This window comes from Palaemon carinicauda, chromosome 1 (assembly GCF_036898095.1).
Source record: "Palaemon carinicauda isolate YSFRI2023 chromosome 1, ASM3689809v2, whole genome shotgun sequence".
NCBI lineage: Eukaryota > Metazoa > Arthropoda > Malacostraca > Decapoda > Palaemonidae > Palaemon > Palaemon carinicauda.
This window is the reverse complement of record NC_090725.1, coordinates 48,411,562-48,432,423: the sequence shown is the minus strand read 5'-3', so window position 1 is coordinate 48,432,423 and position 20,862 is coordinate 48,411,562. Positions and strand designations below refer to the sequence as shown.

Sequence of the window (20,862 nt, the reverse complement as noted above, 5' to 3'; positions counted from 1 at the left end):
CAGGCAGCGTTGATAAAAATTTATCTTTTGCCAAACACAGTAGAACCTGCTACAATGCACGCCTGCTGTCAGACATCTTCTAAGCTTCCCGTGAATTGTACCGGAATTAAGCTAGCCAACTGTACATCAGGTGGTTTAATTAGACTATAATTCTGATTTGGCACGCAAGAAGAAAGCCAGACTTTATAATCTAGGCAATGCAATCCACTTAATGATACTATATATTCAGGTAAATCTAACCGTACCATTTCTTTCATAAATTTCAGTACCAAACAGTTTTCTGACTGATCGATTAATGGACTAATCTCCTCAGTCGTGTAGTTGAATAGCTAGAATTTTAAGAGTATAAAGCAGAAGCAAATCCTTATTTGGCAAAATGACTCACGTGAGTCCAACTTCATGAGGTAATTGTTTCGTCTTGTTTATTATACTTTTATTCTAATAACATTTCCTTTCTTATTTTCATATTAGCCGGTTTTCATATGGATCCATGACGCATTACAAAATATTGTTTGATAAGTGGCTCATTGTGTGTTTTTATAATCTTTTATAGTATTTAAATTTGCCATAACAAATACATAAATTTGAATATATTTTAATGTATGTATTATATAAAAAAAGTTTCTATTGTGATATTCTGATATTTGCGTTATTATTGCACTAATCTTTCATGATATGTAATTAGCATAAAACCCACAAATAAAACTTGTATTTACGTTTTAAAAAGACGAACTTTACGAGTGAGAAGTAATTTTTTGTCATCTCTTGGTTATCTTAGCGGGTTTCTCTTGCCCCTGATAGCCTTCAAAGCTCCGGGAAATTTAGAATATTTTTGTCCTATAAATTATATAAATATCTTTACATATAAAGTAGCGTTTTTTTGCATTATACATAGGAGGAAAAGTGGAATTTTATCATGTACTCGATCACAATTCCGCTTGAGCTTAAAGAATAGAATAATATTATAAGACAACTCTTCCTTTTTAGGAGAAATTCAAAACATATACTTACGTTATAAAGGACTTCTATGGTCCTACTTTAAAAGGAAACTGAGTAGAGCATTTCGGTAGTATTTTCAAGTGTCTAGAAATTGGGAAATATTACTCAATCTCAGTCAATAAAAAACACGACTTTTGCATGAAGTGTTTTATCCTCTAAGATTGAAACTAACTAATTTTAATTTTTAAACAGTTTGGGTAACCATCCGCTTGCACTTACTCCTGTTGTGTCTTGTAAATCATCAATGTTCATTTTCTTTCAGTTTTTGGATATTTTGCAACTTCTTTATATTGCTTCCATTGCTGTAACTCTTCCTGGTACTCTAATATCGTCCTCACCTGTTCTCATTATCACGCCAGTATTCTCACTTGGCCTGGTTCTTAATTCTACAGAAAATATCATCTACTTTGTTGTTTCCTGCTTTGGTTGAAGTGACTATCTTCTACCGCTCCAACTTTGATTGAATATATAGCTAAATTCCTCTTCAAATAACTTTTGTTTCATCTTTTAATTGGAACACATTATTTTCCTATGTTGGAGGCATTGTAAGCAGTTAGCTTCTACGCCCCATCAACACAAGATTTTTTAAGATGCCTTATTCATGGCATTATGACCATTAAGGGAACATTTACTGCAAGTTCTCCCTCTTTTGTACTGCAAGTGTTTCATACACGCTCATACACTGTAATGCTATTGCTTTGTTCATCTCTCTCTCTCTCTCTCTCTCTCTCTCTCTCTCTCTCTCTCTCTCTCTCTCTCCACAATGCTAACAGAGAAACCTGTTCAAGCTTACCATTGCATGCTTCACATTGTTGGATCTTTTTTGCCATTGTTCCCCTCAATTGTTTGTATATACAGTAAGCTCGTTATCTTGTTGAATATAGTAACTTAAACTCACTTCGCCTCTCTGTGTTGATATTATGTGAACTGGTCTCTATTAACAATTGTTATGAAGATAAAAGCATTTTTTGACCATCTGCTTTAGGGGGCTGCTGAGGATTTGAGTATTCTTACATGTTTTGTCACTAACTAGAATGTAGTTTCTTTTTCTAGGAGAGCCCCTTCAAACATTTGCCATAGAGAATAGTACATTAATCCCTATATAGAAAATCAGGAGTTTTTTATTTCAAAAACTTAATTCTGCACAGCATTTTAGAATTCTTATTCTAGCTGGGACCAGATTGTGATATATTCTTCCTGGTAGTTGAATCAATGAAACTTCAGGAGCTAAAACTTCTGCAAATGTATTTTTGTTAAGCAGGTTAACATAAGTCTTGTTGAATAGTTTATATACGACTTATCTATTTTGCACTGTTATCAACCTCAATATATTTAATATTTATTATCATTTCTTATTTTCCATACTGGACAGATTTCCCTGTTGATGCCATTGGTCTTGTAAGCCTTCTGTTTTTATAGGTAGTAGCTCGGGCATAACTGAATGAATTTTGATTTAATGAACCCATCCCTTCCCTTTGAATAATAACTATATCTTACAACCTTTCTCATATGAAAGTCATAAGTTGGTGAAATCTGTAAAAATATTGGGAGTCCTACCAGTGGTTTTTTAAAGTTATTAATTTGACTCTACTTTCTGGGATTTAAAAGTTTACTCTACCATTTTTCCTATTGTATTGAGTTCTACACTGATCCTCAAGATTATTATTTTTAATGTTTCTACAACTTAATTTCTTTTGATGTTCTCCCCCCGTTACTAATTTTTGGTCATCCTATCCGTTGGACTAAACAGTATTTCATCAGTGTTCTTGATACCTTTAATGCAAAGACTGATTAGAAATATTCTTAGCAAGCCATCGTCTGTTCGCACTTTCTTTGTAAAGGATTTCCTTCAATTGTTATCTGCAATATTTACAGTTTAAGTGAATAGAAATGTTACTATTATATTCTTTTCAGTGCCTGAAGACAGGGATCTCTCAATCAAATCCAACACTCAAAAAAACATTGCTTTGTTGTTCGCTTTCATTCACAAATTTAGTTAAAGTGTCTTCAAAAAGTCAGGAGAAATTTGTTTTAGATTAGAATGATTTCGCTCAGTGCTCACACCAAATCTTTTATTTAATCTTATTCAGTCTTCTTCTATCTTCCTATTAAATGAGGCCAAATGAAAGGTAACCTTTTTGATGAGCGACAATAGTCATAAATTTGCTCGTTATTTCTAAGGGATAGCATTTCTGTTCATATCTTATGAAAATAACCTTACTTACTGTTTCTTCTCATATAAGGAGGCCTAGTTACAGTCAACTAGCCTTCAATATTCATAAACTGGACTTATTTTTAGTGATTTTTCAAGTTGCTCTTCCCTTTCCTACAGCTTTGGAACATTTTATCTGATACTTATGACTTACATAACTGATATAGTATATATGAATAAAATGATGATAATATAAAGACAAAAATTTTGTTTAGGATAAACAGTTCTACATTAATTTTATATATTACCCAATTGCCTTAATTTGATCCGTAAAGAAATTGACAGTTATGTGAAGCCTGGGGTACTAATTATATAAAAAGTAGTGATGCAAGAGTTTTTATTTTTTTCTGAAAACACTGAATGATTGTGCAAATTAAAATAATGATAAATAAAGCAGAAAAGATTCACTTTAAGAGAAAAATATTTCACCTTATCCTTTGGTCAAGTTTATCCATGGTTTATTTCTATATATCTTTTAATCCAAATTAGTATTAATTATTACAAACCATAATAAACTTTTTAAAAAAAATTCTGATTTATATGCGCTTAATTTTGAATTGATATTTTTTTTTTCTTCAGTAAAAGGGGTTGAACAGATTGTCAATGAAACTTGCCAAAGATCAAGGTGATGTATACAGTTAAAATTTAATTCTATGTAACTTAATTGGGAAGATTATAAACAAGGATAAAATTACGAAAAAATGAATAATGTTTTAATTGCAGAGAGAAGGAATTGTAATAATTCCTGAGGAATAAAAAAATTCAAAATGTGAAATATCAGTTTACATAGCCATAATTGAGTAATATAGAATTCCTTGGAGAAATAAAACTTTCCTTATTTTCTCCGCTCCACTGGATTCATTGGATTCCTTGAAGGAATATAATTAATGAGAAGAAAGCTTGTACCTTTCACTGTCTTCGAACTCATTGGATGCACCTAAGGATCTTGACTCATCCAAAAATCTTCGGCCTCTTCTTTTTCCACTAGACTTGTTGGATGTTCCGGACAATTTTATGTTGTTCAAAGAAAGCCTGTGCTTCCAGAGCCTGGGGTCTCATTGGATAACCCTGAAGAAATTGAGTTATCTAAAGAACGGCGACGTCTTCCTTGGCCACTAGACTTGTTGGATGTCCCAGAAGAATTTAAGTCGTCCAAAGAACGCCTGCGTTTTCCAGTGCCTAGGGATTCATTTGATAACTCTGAGGAACTTGAGTTATCCAAAGAACGACGGCGTCTTCCTCGGCCACTAGACTCGTTGGATGTCCCAGAAGAATTTAAGTCGTCCAAAGAACGCCTGCGTTTTCCAGTGCCTAGGGATTCATTGGATAAACCTGTGGAAGTTGAGTCATCTAAAGAACGGGGACGTCTTCCTTGGCCACTAGACTCGTTGGATGTCCCAGAAGAATTTAAGTCGTCTAAAGAACGCCTACGTTTTCCAGTGCCAAGGGATTCATTGGACAACCCTGTGGAAGTTGAGTCATCTAAAGAACGGCGACGCCTTCCTTGGCCACTAGACTCATTGGATGTCCCAGAAGAATTTAAGTCGTCCAAAGAACGCCTGCGTTTTCCAGTGCCTAGGGATTCATTGGATAACCCTGCGGAAGTTGAGTCATCTAAAGAACGGCGACGCCTTCCTTGGCCACTAGACTCGTTGTATGTCCCAGAAGAATTTAAGTCGTCCAATGAACGCCTGCGTTTTCCAGTGCCTAGGGATTCATTGGACAACCCTGTGGAAGTTGAGTCATCTAAAGAACGGCGACGTCTTCCTTGGCCACTAGACTCATTGGATGTCCCAGAAGAATTTAAGTCGTCCAAAGAACGCCTGCGTTTTCCAGTGCCTAGGGATTCATTGGATAACCCTGTGGAAGTTGAGTCATCTAAAGAACGGCGGCGTCTTCCTTGGCCACTAGACTCATTGGATGTCCCAGAAGAATTTAAGTCGTCCAAAGAACGCCTGCGTTTTCCAGTGCCTAGGGATTCATTTGATAACTCTGAGGAACTTGAGTTATCCAAAGAACGACGGCGTCTTCCTCGGCCACTAGACTCGTTGGATGTCCCAGAAGAATTTAAGTCGTCCAAAGAACGCCTGCGTTTTCCAGTGCCTAGGGATTCATTGGATAAACCTGTGGAAGTTGAGTCATCTAAAGAACGGCGACGTCTTCCTTGGCCACTAGACTCGTTGGATGTCCCAGAAGAATTTAAGTCGTCCAAAGAACGCCTACGTTTTCCAGTGCCAAGGGATTCATTGGACAACCCTGAGGAATTCAAGTCATCCAAAGAACGGCGACGTCTTCCTTGGCCACCAGACTCATTGGATGTCCCAGAAGAATTTAAGTCGTCCAAAGAACGCTTGCGTTTTCCAGTGCCTAGGGATTCATTGGATAACCCTGCGGAAGTTGAGTCATCCAGCTCCAAAGAACGACGGCCTCTTACTTCTCCATTGGATTTCCCTGAAAAATTTAAATCACCTCTAGAACGTGTGCTCTACTTTTGAAAATTAAAACAAAAATCTATTTTCTTTTGATGATATCAATCTTAGAGACAGTCAAACACGCTGTCAAAATATTTCCTGATGAAATGATTACCCAAGTGAAAATTTTTGTTAGTTGTATTCTCCAAATTATCTAAAGATTATCAGAGAATGCATGATAAGTCAACGAGAATGAGTTTAAATGAGACGATGATATATCTCTACGTTTGGTGAGATATTTCAAACTTCATGGTTATCCTAATCTTTTCGAGAGGTATATACGAAAGGGAAATCATCATGATTATTCGGTCTGACATCAGCAAGTGTCTTCTTATTCCTAATTTATCTCTTTGGGAAATTATTTACTTCAGTGCTAAATAGTATTATAACCTACTTGTTGCTTATCCTTATTGAGAGGCTGAAATTTCTAAATTCAACCCAATAATATAATCTGATTTTTTAGATATGAATGTTATGTTGCTACATTATTAACAATAACTTTAATTACGTGGGCTACCTTTAATAATAAATCAACACTTATTGAACTACTTTAAAAGATTGATAAATCAACACTCACTCAACAGCACAGCAAAAGATTAACCATTTTAGTGCTATTGGTGAATTAGTCAAAATTTGGAAAAGGGAAAAATCTTTTAAAAACATCTAAAGCATATCATGCTGGTATTTATAAGATAGGTCTTGATGAGAACTTTCCAATAAATATTAATAAGCCAGGGTTTGTGCGGTCTCCTACATCAAAAGTTTTGCTGAATTAACCACTGGTAATGAAAGGGCTAACACATCTTAAGCTACCTATGGAAAGCACAAATTGTGTAAAGAGCTATTTTACATTTACTTAGATGTAAAATGTCTATAGCAAAGAGGATCTTCCGTGCTAGGAATAGGAACAGAACTGTAAACAAAATTGTATTACCTCTAAGTGGTGGACCATTAGTGTCCAGAGCGATACTAACGGCGCTTATAACATATTTCCAGGCAACACCTGCCACTTCTGCGTCCAATAGGGGTAAGATGGTATTTGTTATGTTATCTGAAAAGGAAATTAATTTCTTTGTTCATCGCGATAAATACATATAACCTTACAAATCATAGACTATGGACACACACACACACACACACACACACACATATATATATATATATATATATATATATATATATATATATATATATATGTGTGTGTGTGTGTGTGTGTTTATACACACACACACACACACACACACACATATATATATATATATATATATATATATATATGTATGTATAATTGTTTGTGCGAGTGTGTATACATGCATATTACGACCTTAGGCGTTAACATTATTTTTTTAGCTCTTACCATTTTCCTTCATGGTCAGTGAGGTGCTCTTGTACGTAAATTTTTAGAAGTCTAATACATTGATTTACTACTGAAATTCCTGTACCTTTTGCCAATACAGTAAGCAACTTCTGATGATTCATATGTTGTGATTAGAAAAGGGAACTCTTAGAAGCATGCATCTTTTCTATCAGTGATGTTAGTGGTCCCTTTAAAGGTTTAAAGGCTACTCATGAATGGCAGAGACAAGGGACTGCGGCATTGGCCTCCTATCAAGTAGGACAATGCTCTAGAGACTGATCATTATATACATATGATCAGCACCCAAGCCCCCTCTCTTCACAAGCTAGGACCTAGGATAGCCAGGCATTGGCTGCTGATGACTCAGGAGATAGATCTGTAGGCTCCCCAAAACTTCCATTCATAGCTCACAAGGATGGTGAGGTTGAAGCTACCAATGTAACTAACGAATTTGAGTGGGACTCGAACCCCAGTCTGGCGATCACAAATCAGGCTCGTTACCACATAGACAACCACAGTATATCTATCTATATTCTCTATATATTCATTATTATTAATATTACTAGCTAAGGAACAACCCTTGTTGGAAAAGCAAGATGCTATAATCTCAAGGGCTCCAACCGGGAAAAATAGCCCAAGGAGGAAAGGAAATAAGGAAATAAATAAACTACTGAAGAAGTAATGAACAATTAGAATAAGATACTTTAAGAACAGTAAAAAACCAAAATAAATCTTTCATATATATAACTATAAATACTTGAAAAACAAGAGGAAGATAAATAAGATAGAATAGTGTACCTGAGTGTACCCTTAAGCAAGAGGACTTCTAATATTCTAATACCCTTGTGCCCAGCATGACTTTTGAAGGTTGCAGTAATCATGCAACAAATTACATTCATCTTGTGGCCTTTTGGTTACGTCATTGCCTGGTGATTGCCAGACTGGGGTTTGATTCTTGCCCAAACTCGTTAGTTTCTTTGGTCGCTGTAACCTCACCATCTTTGTGAGCTAAGGATGGGGAGGTGATTAGGATGGCCTATAGGTCTATCTGATGAGACACCAGCAGCCATTGCCTGGCCCTCCCTGGTCCTAGCTTGTGTGAAGAAGTGCTTCGGCGCTGATCAGATGTAATTTTGGTCAGTCTTTAGGGCATTGTCCCGCTTGTTAGGGCCATGTCACAGTCGCTTGCCTCTGCCATTCATGATCGGCCTTTAAACTGCTTTCTTCTTATTTCAAATTCTACTATCGTTTTAGCTTTTTGAATATGAATCTCTTATTTCAGATCATCCTCAAATGTTCTGTAAGTTAAGATTTGTTGGGATCCTTTCCCATCTTGGTGATTTAGGTCATATGAGAATATTTTTTTTTCATTATTTCTGGAATTTCTATTTAATATGCATTTGGAATTTGAAAATATAAACGGTTATCCTTTGTTATACTATCTTATAATGAGCATTTCACGAAAATATATTTTTTTTATTCTCAATTACCTAATTTTCCATCGGTTAGAATTTCATTATATTTCTAAAAGTGACATGATATACTTGAAAATTTTCATTATCGTTATATTCATACAATATATTACTAATAACTACTCTGTGAAAACAATGTTCCTTTCTTAATTTGACAGATTATTATTATTATTATTATTATTATTATTATTATTATTATTATTATTATTATTATTATTATTATTATTACTTACTAAGCTACAAGCCTAGTTAGAAAAGCAGGATGCTATAAGCCTAGGGGCTCCAACAGGGAAAAAAGCTCAGTGAGGAAAGGAAACAAGGAAAAATAAAATATTTTAAGAAGAGTAACAACGTCAAAATAAATATCTTCTATATAAGCTATAAAAACTTTAACAAAACAAGGGGAAGAGAAATAAGATAGAATTGTGTGCCCGAGTGTACCCTCAAGCAAGAGAACTCTAACCCAAGACAGTGGAAGACCATGGTACAGAGGTTTTGGCACTACCAAAGACTAGAGACCAATGGTTTGATTTTGGAGTGTACTTTTAGAAGAGCTGCTTACCATAGTTAAAGAGTCTCTTCTCTTCTTAACAAGAGGAAAGTAGCCACTGAACAATTACAGTGCAGTAACCCCTTGGGTGAAGAAGAATTGTGTGGTAATCTTAGTGTTGTTAGGTGTATGAGGACAGAAGAGAATATGTAAAGAATATGCCAGACTATTCGGTGTGTGTGGTGTATGTAGGCAAAAGGGAAAATGAATCGTAACCAGAGAGAAGGATCCAATGTACTACTGTCTGGCCAGTCAAAAGATCCCATAACTATCTAGCTGTAGTATCTCAACAGATGGGTGGTGCCCTGGGCAACCTACTATTTTAATAATAACACCAATGGTGATTAGCATGATTTACAATGATGTTACATAATATCTTACTTTCGAATCCACAGAGGTTAATTATTTTTGGTTTTATGCACATCTCCCATTCGAACCAAGTTGTGAAAGAAGTTGTGCTTCCTCCGACCAAACTGCTACATTCTGTCAATGCTAAATTGAGGTTTGTCTGGAGATCCTGAAATGTGGATTACAAATTAGTAAAACGTTCGTCCTATTGTACTATGAAAGATTATTATTATTATTATTATTATTATTATTATTATTATTACTATTATAGTAATAATAATAATAATAATAATAATAATAATAATAATAATAATAATAATAATAATAATAATAATTATTATTATTATTATTATTACTATTATTATTTTTATTATTATTATTATTATTATTAGCTAAGCTACAGTCCTAATTGGAAAACCAGGATGCTATAAGCCCAAGGGCTCCAACACGGAAAATAGCCCAGTAAGGAAAGGAAGTAAGGGAATAAATAAACTATATGAGAAGTAATGAACAATTAAAGTAGGCTGGATATTTCATGAAAATACTGAATTATGTTTATATGAATTTTTCTCAAACAAGCTCACATATAAATCGCGTTCACTTTCCTGTGATATGCAAGATAGGTTAGAATTTAAGTTTATACAAAATCCAAATATCAGATTAAAGGGTTTAGAATTATTTTTGTGATCAGTTTATAGGAATTTTTATCAAGCAAGCTCACAAATAATACTTATTCACTTTCCTGAGATATTAGTGTTATTATTATTATTACTTGCTAAGCTACAACCCTAATTGGTAAAGAAGGATGCTATAAGCCTGGGGCTCCAACAGGGAAAATAGCCCAGTGAGGAAAGGAAAAAAGGAAAATAAAATATTTTAAGAAGAGTAACAACATTGATACGCAAGATAAGTGAGAATATATATTTATATAAAATCCAAATATCAGATTAAATGATTTAAAACTATTTTGTTATAAATTCCATAATTTTCTCAAATATCGAATTGCTAAAGTGAGGAAAGGTAAGGAAATGAAACTTCGAAAGTTTAAGGGATATGAAAAACCCAGACCAAACTGTTCAAAAAAGGAAAAAAATAATAAAAGTTTTAAAACTATTCTTATGTTATAAGTTTCATCATTTACTCAAATATGGGGTTACTGAAGAGAGGAAAGGTAAGAAAAAGAAGTTAAAAAGGTTTAAGTTATATGAAAAACATGACCAAACTTTTCAAAAAAGGAAAAAAGAAAATTATTGATACTATTCTAATGTAATAAATTCCATCTTTTACATCATTGGAGAATTACGGAAGAGAGAAAAGGTAAGAAAATTAAGCTGAGAAGGCTAAAGGGTATGAAAAACACAGATCAAACTTTAAAAAAAAAAAAAAAAAAAAAAAAAATTAAAACTATTCTGATGTAATAAATTCCATCATTTTCTTAAAAAGGGAGTTACTGAAGTTAGGAAAGCTAAGAAAATGAAGCTGAGAAGGCTAAGCTATATGAAAACGGATCAAACTTAAAAAGAAAGGAAAAAAAAAAGAAGTTTTAAAACAATTCTAACGTAGTCACTTCCGTCATTTACTCTATTTAAAAATTATTGAAGAGAGAAAAGGTGAGGAAATGAAGCTCAGAAGGCTAAGGTATATGAAAACAGACCAAACTAAAAAATAAAAGAAAATATAAAACACGAAAATCCACCAAGTCACTAACCTCTGGAAGCTCACTCCATCCTTCCAAGCTCATTACGGCTTCATTAAGGTCAGTAAAACTGAATCCAGTTCGTCGTGTGTAGTAACCTAACCTTACTCCCAAACACAGAGAATGACGAGCAATTTCCTGTAAATTAAAGTTTTATGAAACATAAGTAAACAAAACATTAAAATTATGTTTTAATTATCTTAGATTCAGTTTTTTTTTTCATCTCGATTGACGACTTTTCCGATATATAGGTGTAAAAGGGAAGCTTTAGAAAATTCTTAAAATGTTTCTACATACATAAATGCTCACACAAATAAAGTGCACTCACGCAGATGCAGACACACATGCATTATTATTATCATTATTACTAGCTAAGATACAACCCTAGTTGGAAAAGCAGGATGCTATAAGCCAATGGGTTTCAACATGGAAAAATAACCCAGTGAAGAAAAGAATTAAGGAAATATATAAATTACAAGTGAAGTAATGAACAATCAAAATAAAATATTTAAAAATGTAACAGTAACAATATTAGATAAACCTGTCATATATAAACAACCAAAACTTAAAAATAACAAGAGAAAGAGAAATGAGATAGAATAGTGTGCACTAGTATGCCCTCAAGCAAGAGAACTCTACCTCAAGACAGTGGTAGACCAAGGAACAGAATATATGGCACTACCCAAAACTAGCGAACAATATAGATAGGGAAGCACACACACACACACACACACACACACATATATATATATATATATATATATATATATATATATATGTGTGTGTGTGTGTGTGTGCGTGTATATATATTTATTTATATATATATATATATATATATATATATATATATTTATATATATATAGGTATATATATATATATATATATATACATATATATGTACATGTATACACACACACATATATATATACATATATATATATATATATATATATATATATATATATATATATATTCAAATAAGCCACAAATACCAAGAATTATGTATGCCCACAGACTTACAAGGAAATATTTTAATAATTACTTGTGCACATCCAAGGATGCAAACCTTAACGTAGAGTAGAAATAAGGGTAAACATTTGATGCAGCCCATTCGGCTTGGTCAAATGCTTATTATAATTTCTTCTTTGAGGTAAAGTTATAATTTGGCCGTGAAAAAGAAAAGTGTCTACTGCTTGCATCTTGCAACAGAGTGAACGCGATATTAAAGGATATTTGTGGCTCATTTAAAAACATTAAAATCTACAGAGCTAGAGATAGAATTTATATATATATATATATACAGTAAAAAAAAATATATATATATATATATATATATATATATTTACTGTATATATATATATATATATATATATATATATATATATATATATATATATACTGTATATATATATATATATATATATATATATATATATATACATATATATATATACATACACACACACACACATATATATATATATATATATATATATATATATATATATATATATATATACAGTATATATATATATACAAAACCTACAAAAGAGATGAAAATCTAGAGTGAAACATGACAAGTTTTGTTTTTGACTTCTTCAAGAAAACTGATTTATTGAGAAATAATTTTACAGTATATATAGTACAGTGAGAGTATGAATATAAATACAGGCATTTGCAGAACTGTACATTATCAGGGCTAAAGTTTGCTGGTATCTCTATGCAGGTATGCACTCTCAATGTACTATATACATAGCAAAAACTCTTCTTAATAAATCAGCCCTCTTGAAGAATATTTTCATCTTCCTTATTGTTTGTTTTGCATCTAAGTATCACATGTCCCTTTAAGTTTATGCATACATATACATATATATATATATATATATATATATATATATATATATATATATATATATATATATATATATATATATACAGTACATATATAACTTCAATAAATATAATTACCGGTATAGTACTTTCTCCTCCAGATGTATTTCTCCTTCGCCTTTTTGGAACGTCTTTACTTTCTGTAATTTGTGACAAAAGAGTTTAACGTGAATGATATATTCGTATACAGTATATGTGTGTATATATATCTATCTATCTATCTATCTATCTATATATATATATATATATATGTATATATATGTACATATATATATATACATATATATAATTTATATGTATATATATTTATAGATATATGTATATATACATAAATACATATATGTAAATAAATAAATAAATAAATATATATATATATATGTATATATATATGTATATACATATATATATATATATATATATATATATATGGGTGTGTAAATATGCAATCATATTTTAACACTTATCAGTAATCCGATGTTTTAAAGTCAACAGTCGACGGATAAAGATTCGTTTATCATTCTTATTACCTACTATTTCTTCATATTCCGTCTTCGGTATATATCTTCTATATGAATATACTATATGTATATCTTTTTTAAATTGCATCATTTTTATTCCCATTCATTTTGATATTTTGATGGCCCTTTTTTTAAAGATAATTCTCCATTCAAAAAATACTATTTTCCTTCATTTATTTGGTTCACTTTTCCAATTATTTGGGATTCTTATTCTTTGCTAAGAGACACAGCACCTTGGCTGGATTTGCTTATCTTTTTAGGATAAAGGAAACTGTAGTCAGGTCCCTATAATGCTGTGTGAATTAGAGGCTACTAAGCTTTTGATATTGATTACATAGTGGTGGTATTATCACCAATAACATTTAAAGCCAAATTTTTTTTTATCTTAATCGTGGTGCTAATGCCTTTTAAAGATTGACTTATCATAATAAGATTAATAATTATGATAATCCTAATGATAATATTTTTATTTCATTTCCAGATTTAATTAAGGACTCTCTGATGATCCAACAGAGGACATGGAAGGGCTCACACTACTTTTCTTTGTAAGCGTGGTAAGAGGCCCCAATCTCTGCTATTCATTTGGCAACGTTCTTGATCTTCACTTGGGAGTCTTAAATTCGATTCTACTATGAGGTTTAAATTAGATTTCTGTAGCACGTTTATATGGGTGATTTTTTTTTTCCACCGTAATGATTCAGCTGAGTTCTTTATAGTAGAATCTTATATCTTCAGTCAAATGGTGGGTCAGGAATCAGACGAAACTAGGTCATTTTCAAGTATAGTTTAAGTTCTGGAGTTTAGACTTTTGTTATGGTGGCCTCTGTTGGGTCAGATGTCTTATCTTTCATTTGTAAATCCTGGTGTTAACTAAAAATTTATGTATTGCTATGACAATAAGAATAACATGTTTGATAGTAGTGATAACGATAATGATAATGATAATAACAATAATGATATTATCAATAATGAAGATAATAATAACAATAAGAATAATAGTGATAATGTAAAAACGGCCAACTTACCATCGGTTTTACACATTTCCAGAAACTGCTCCATCTGAAAATATTAGGAACTGTTAGCGAGGAGACTTCCGATAGAATAAATGCCCAATTCACAACAATTCACTGCATTGACTGTTAAATGAAGAACAGTAATAGAGGACAAAAAAAAATATGTTCTTCAGTGGAATCATTTTATTTTGTTAATGTCTTGAAGATTATCGTAGCTAAAAAAAGTCATTAGTGAATATTGATAAGAGTATCTTATAATGAAAAATAATAATTCAGCCTAAAGCTATGACGGTCAGGTAATGAATAATGAATTTTCTATTTAGATTAGATTTCTTTCCCATAACTTTAACAACAAAGTTGTTGGTTTCCTTTGAAATTTTAATGAAAAGTGACAATTTAGCCTAAAGCTATAATGAACTTGAAATAGTGTTGTTTTCCTTTGAAATTTCACTATTCAAGAAAATGGTTTTATATGGAAAATTCAAATCCATAGATACATTAAGATAATATTCATTAGAGAAAGAGATTAAGGCACCAAGCAACTTACTTGAGGATGGCTTTGCACTGCCTTGCAACGTGAAGGTTGTACTTTACTGTTCAGGTAGACTTCCACGACTTTCTTTTGTTCTTCACAGAAATTATCAGCTTCTGAATGAAGGCAGTTCAGGAAATAGGCAAAATCCTGAAGAATTGGAGAAACGAAAAGAATAATGGAGTTTGTGTTATGAAAATCGTTTATTTATTTATTATTATTAATATTGTTATTATTATTGTTGTTGATCTTGTTTTTTGTTGTTGTTGTTGTTGTTGTTGTTGTTATTACTATTATTATTATTATTATTATTATTATTATTATTATTATTATTATTATTATTATTAGCTAAGCTACAACCCTAGTTTATAAAGCAGGATGCTATAAGTCCTATTTCTTTTAAGTTTAGATTGAACTCTATGGAAATGATAAAGAAAAAGTAAATGTATTGTTTACAATTTTACAACAGGCAATAAATGATATTATGACATTGATCTTTTCAGTTTTAAAACAACAAAATAAAGATTATTAATTAAAAATTTTAATGAGAAGAACTGACTAATATATTTTATAGGAAAATACCTCAGGAAAATAACAAATTGTATTATATATATTATAAAAAAACAATTAAGTATAGGAATAGATAGTATTACTCCCGACAAAAAAAAAATAGTAATAGAAAACTGAGTTTTTATACAAATGTGGAAAACTGACTAATATATATTATTGGAATAACACTTTAAGAGGAGGATAAGTTGTGTTATATATTAAAAAACTAAATACATATTGAAATAGATAACATTGCCCCAGATAAAAACAATAATGAAAATTGTTTAAACCTTAATGAGATGCAAATAAATGCATAACTCTATTTATTGCTTCATGAGTATTAATGCTTTCTTTTATATGAAATATATCAAAGAGTAACATTCAAGTAAAAGTGTGAATCTTATTTTATTGGTTATAATAATTCAATCATCAGACGAGAATAAAGATAATGTAACTTTAGGCTCAGAAGCGTTCTTTGTAAGGTTATGGAATGATCTTACTAATCCGGTAGTTGAATCTGTAGAACTTCAATAGTTCAAACTTGCAGCAAATGTTTATATGTTGAACAGGCTGACACAAGACTCTCTATAGTTTATATATAAAAGATTTGTTTTAATATTGTTACTGTTCTTGAAATATTTTATTCTAATTAATCATAACTTCACATTATAGTTTATTTATTTCCTTTCCTCACTTGGTCCTTTTTCCCTTGTTGGAACCCTTGGGCTTAAAACATCCTGCTTTTCCAAGCAGGGTTGTAGCTTACCTATTAATAATAATGATAATAATAATGATGATAATAATAATAATGAGTTAATGATGATTAATTCTGGAATCTTTGTATCGTGCATGTATCAAATAATAGCTATGGTATTTCAACCATCAGACAATAAATTAAGATAATGTTATTTTAACCTTTTAAGCACAGAAACGTTCTTTATAAGATTGGCTCACAAATGAGTTAATGATTATCAATTTTGAAAGTTGTATTAAATGATTAAGACACCTTTGAAAATTAGTTTTTTACCTTAGCAGCGTCATCCCCAGGGGCCTCTTTCAAACAGCGGGTCGCCATAGCTCTAAATCGGAAGAGTTTCTGAAAAGAAATGTGGGGCAAGGTCGGTGTTAGGTGCTAATAGATAGGCGAGGTAAATGTACGGGAAGTTTATTCAACAGAAACTAGCTTATATACTTACAGTTCAGAGCAAGAATGTCACAACAATTACAATAATATGAAACATGCGATGGCAAGCTTAAACAGGTTTTTCTATTATCAGTGCGGGAGAGAGCAAAAAAAAAAAAAAGAAAAAACAATAGCAATGCAGTATATGAAATGCATAGACTAAATGCCCATATATAGGAGTCCTAAATAACACCTTATACACGTAAAGCCTTGTCTTGATAGGAATATGTTTCATGTAATTGCGAATATATAACGAAGAGGTTTAGGTTTCTGGTGTACTTTCCCACATTCTAAATAAATGGGATTTTAAACTTAAACAATGTAATTATTTATGATTCATAACAATTACTTATTCAGATATTTTACTCGTTATGTGCAGATAAAATAAGGTGAAGTTAAAGATTTCTTTCGGTTATGAAGAATAGGATCAAGACAAAATAATATATACATACACACACACACTCACACACACACACACACATATATATATATATATATATATATTCATATATATACACACATACATATAGTATCTCTCTATATGTCTATATGGACTTTAATAATATTGATATTAATAATGTTAAAACTTATATGTATGTATACAGTATATATATATATATATATATATATATATATATATATATATATATATATATATATATATAAACATGTATATATATATATATGTGTGTGTGTGTGTGTGTATACACACACACACATACACACACACACACACATATATATATATATATATATATATATATATATATATATATATATATGTAACATTTCACATCGATCAAATATTGTATGTTCTCAGAAATCTAAAGGAGGTACTTGAATACACAAACAATAAGTTAAAAGAAATGATAAATAAGTACATTTGAAAATCGTATGATTTTAATCAAAGCTATTACTAATTTACCATAAAATCAGATTCCACACAAACCACTTTTGAAAAATCAATGATTAAAACTACAAGACTTAACGTCATTATTAATCTGAATAATTCATATTTTCGTGAACGAAAATCAGAACAAACCATCTTTTGGATATACAAGTTAAGGATACAATTTATGTACAACTAGAATTAATCCAAGTCCATAATGATATCCATAATTCCTTAAGGTTGTGGTGGCCTATTTGAAACATCCCTGCCTGATGGTCTGCCAGATTAGGTTTCGAGTCCCGCTCAAGTTTGATAGTTTCTAGTAGTTTCAGTATTGTCTGCAACCTCACCATGATTGTGAACTAAGGATTTGGGGTTTTGGGAGAGCCTATAGCTCTACCTGCCGATTCATCAGCAGCCACTGCTTGGACTTCCCTGATCCTAGCTAAGGAGGAGGTGGGGCTTGGGTGTTGATCATATGTATATATGGTCAGTCTCTACAGTATTGGCCTGCTAGCTAGGGCATTGTCACTGTCCCCATGTCTCTGCCATTCATGAACGGCTTTTAAGCCTTTTAAATCTTGTGAGTCCGAAAAAAATCTTGTTTGTTTTAATGTAATCTTGCTTACACACACACATACACACACACACGCAGAGAGAGAGAGAGAGAGAGAGAGAGAGAGAGAGAGAGAGAGAGAGAGAGAGAGAGAGAGAGAGAGAGAGAGTTGAAATATCGATAATTACGACCTTTTGCAACAATACCATGGGTCAAAGGAATTCATCTTATCCTAGACGCAATTTGGTGAAATATCTTGTGAAATATAGGAAAACTAAAGAAATTAGCAATCATTTAATAACGCATTTGATAAGTTATTTTGCAGGTGAAAACAAAATAATACTAGGCGACTTTAGACGTACTTATATACCAGGATTGAAAGTAAAAAATGCTTTAAATGAAATTTTGATAGGCTTGATGATCGGAACTTATTTAGCATTCTCTCTCTCTCTCTCTCTCTCTCTCTCTCTCTCTCTCTCTCTCTCTCTCTCTCTCTCTCTCTGAGCTTTCAAGTGTCGGTAAACTATATTTTTGAACAAAAGCTACGAGAATCAATCTATTCTTACTTACATTATAATCTAGCAATTACATGTTCAAGAGATCTTTGATCAAATCAATGAATCATAATTTTCATTTAATCATCCCTTGAATTATTTGTCATCCTGAGGGTTTTATATCAACAATCCGAAGTAAACTCGTAGCTTCGTTATTCAAGCTAATGCATTTTGAAGGTTTAAAAGCAGGTCATGAATGGCAGAGGCAAGGGACAGTGTCATTGCCATGGTTAGCAAGACAATGTCATGAAGCTAAGACCAGGGAGGACCTGACAATGGCTGCTGATGTATCAACAGGTAGACCTATAGGCTCCCTTAAACACCTCACTCTTAGATCTGAAGGATTACGAGGTTGCAGAGACAACAAAAAAATATGGAGCTTGAACAGGACTCGAACCACATTGCGGTAAATCGCGAAGCAGGGACGTTTCCAACAGGCTACCACAGGTACTGTTCAAGCAAATGGTAGAAGGAAAATTGGTATAACTTACAAGCGTACTGTTTGTCTTGATGCTGTCGACGTCTTTCAACACCTTCTCGTCATCGAGAGATCCGTTTGGTCTGGAATATTCCAATTTCTGAACGACGCATTCACCATATATGGGATCCATCACTGCCTTTATATCTAGAGAAGGTTGAAGAAAGAGACTATAGATTAATACATGAGATTTCTTTATAACTGACAGTACTTAGATTCTCTACATATTTTATTCTCTATAATTTTAAGGATTTTAGTTGGCTGCCTCTGTTCTTCAAATTCTTTCAATTTATTTGTTCTTCTGGAAAGCGCAAATATAGTTGTAAGTGACAGGAACATTATTAATTCATGATATTTGTTTGTAGCTAACGGTACTTAGATTCTATGGACTTTTTTTATCTTCTATAATTTTGGTAATAGATTTCAGTTGGTTGCCTCTGTTTCTCAAACTCTTTCAATTTATTCGTTCTTCTCAGATTTGCATATATAGTTTGAAGTAAGAGTAAGAGAAAATTGATTAATTCAATAGATTTTTTTTTTGTAACTAACAGTACTGAGATATTTTATATTTTCTATAATTCTGGTAATAGAATTCAACTGGATTCCTCTGTTACTCAAACTCTTTCAATTTATTTTTTCTTAAAAATACAAATAAACAGATGACTGTGAGTTTCTAACAACACTGTAGATTAAACAAGAAAACATAGTTTCCATTTATACCTAATATGATAGAACTCTTTTCAAATGTAAAATGAAAACATCAAAATAGTTATTTGCAAATTGGACAGCCTAATCTATGACTTATCCTGTGAGTTTTTCTTTTTTTTTAATATTGTAAATAAGGATGTAGCCATTCATTTATAGAAATACTTTATAGCATAAGTAATTTATAGAAATTATGAATATTTAATTGGATTTTATTTTCTATCTAAATAGCCAAGGTATTTTTTATATGGATGGGATTATTTGTTAAAACCAAAGTTGTCAAATTACAATGGATAGAAAGTTGAAAAAATAAATTGCAATATTACCATCGATGGAGGCAAATGTTGGTTTCTCGTCGAAAACGGACCCCGAAAGTGTCCTCATATTCTGGAAGTTCTGTAGTAAAATGATAAAAAAAGAAAATCATAATTAGATATGACAAACAACATCATTAAGTTTTTTACATTTGCAATTCGTTTGGGACAAGCAACAAAATCATATATATACAGTATATATATATATATATATATATATATATATATATATATATGCTGTATATATTTATATATATATATATATATATATATATATTGTATATATATATATATATATATATATATATATATATATATATATATATATATATATATATATATATGCATGCATATATGTATATATGTTTTATACTCTGTACATGAATTGACAAACTATTGAAAACCCCTTTCTTTTTACTAAGCAGAAAGATAATAAAGTTACTGATGTGCTGATTATTCATTGGCACAACTTTTAAAACATTACCATTTAACATGTAGAACACCCAAATGAAATTCATTAAGTATGGACATATTCCAATTGACAATTCAAAGTCAAATTAGAGATTGTGTAAAGA

At 31.5% G+C, this 20,862-nt stretch overlaps 1 protein-coding gene across 1 annotated transcript in view; it reads right to left on the bottom strand.

Moving 5' to 3' along the window:
* Positions 1-3,590: 3,590 nt before the first annotated feature.
* The window catches only part of LOC137642066 (serine-rich adhesin for platelets-like), a 23,807-nt gene continuing 6,535 nt past the window's right edge, over positions 3,591-20,862 (bottom strand). Inside the window, exons 4-13 of the mRNA XM_068374626.1 lie at positions 20,300-20,369; positions 19,282-19,415; positions 16,636-16,704; positions 15,075-15,209; positions 14,540-14,573; positions 13,075-13,136; positions 11,118-11,243; positions 9,443-9,578; positions 6,617-6,733; positions 3,591-5,662 (exon numbers count right to left, since the gene is read on the bottom strand). Coding sequence (XP_068230727.1) covers positions 4,233-5,662; positions 6,617-6,733; positions 9,443-9,578; positions 11,118-11,243; positions 13,075-13,136; positions 14,540-14,573; positions 15,075-15,209; positions 16,636-16,704; positions 19,282-19,415; positions 20,300-20,369 — 2,313 coding nt within the window. The 3' untranslated portion in view covers positions 3,591-4,232. The remainder of the gene's footprint in view (positions 5,663-6,616; positions 6,734-9,442; positions 9,579-11,117; positions 11,244-13,074; positions 13,137-14,539; positions 14,574-15,074; positions 15,210-16,635; positions 16,705-19,281; positions 19,416-20,299; positions 20,370-20,862) is intronic.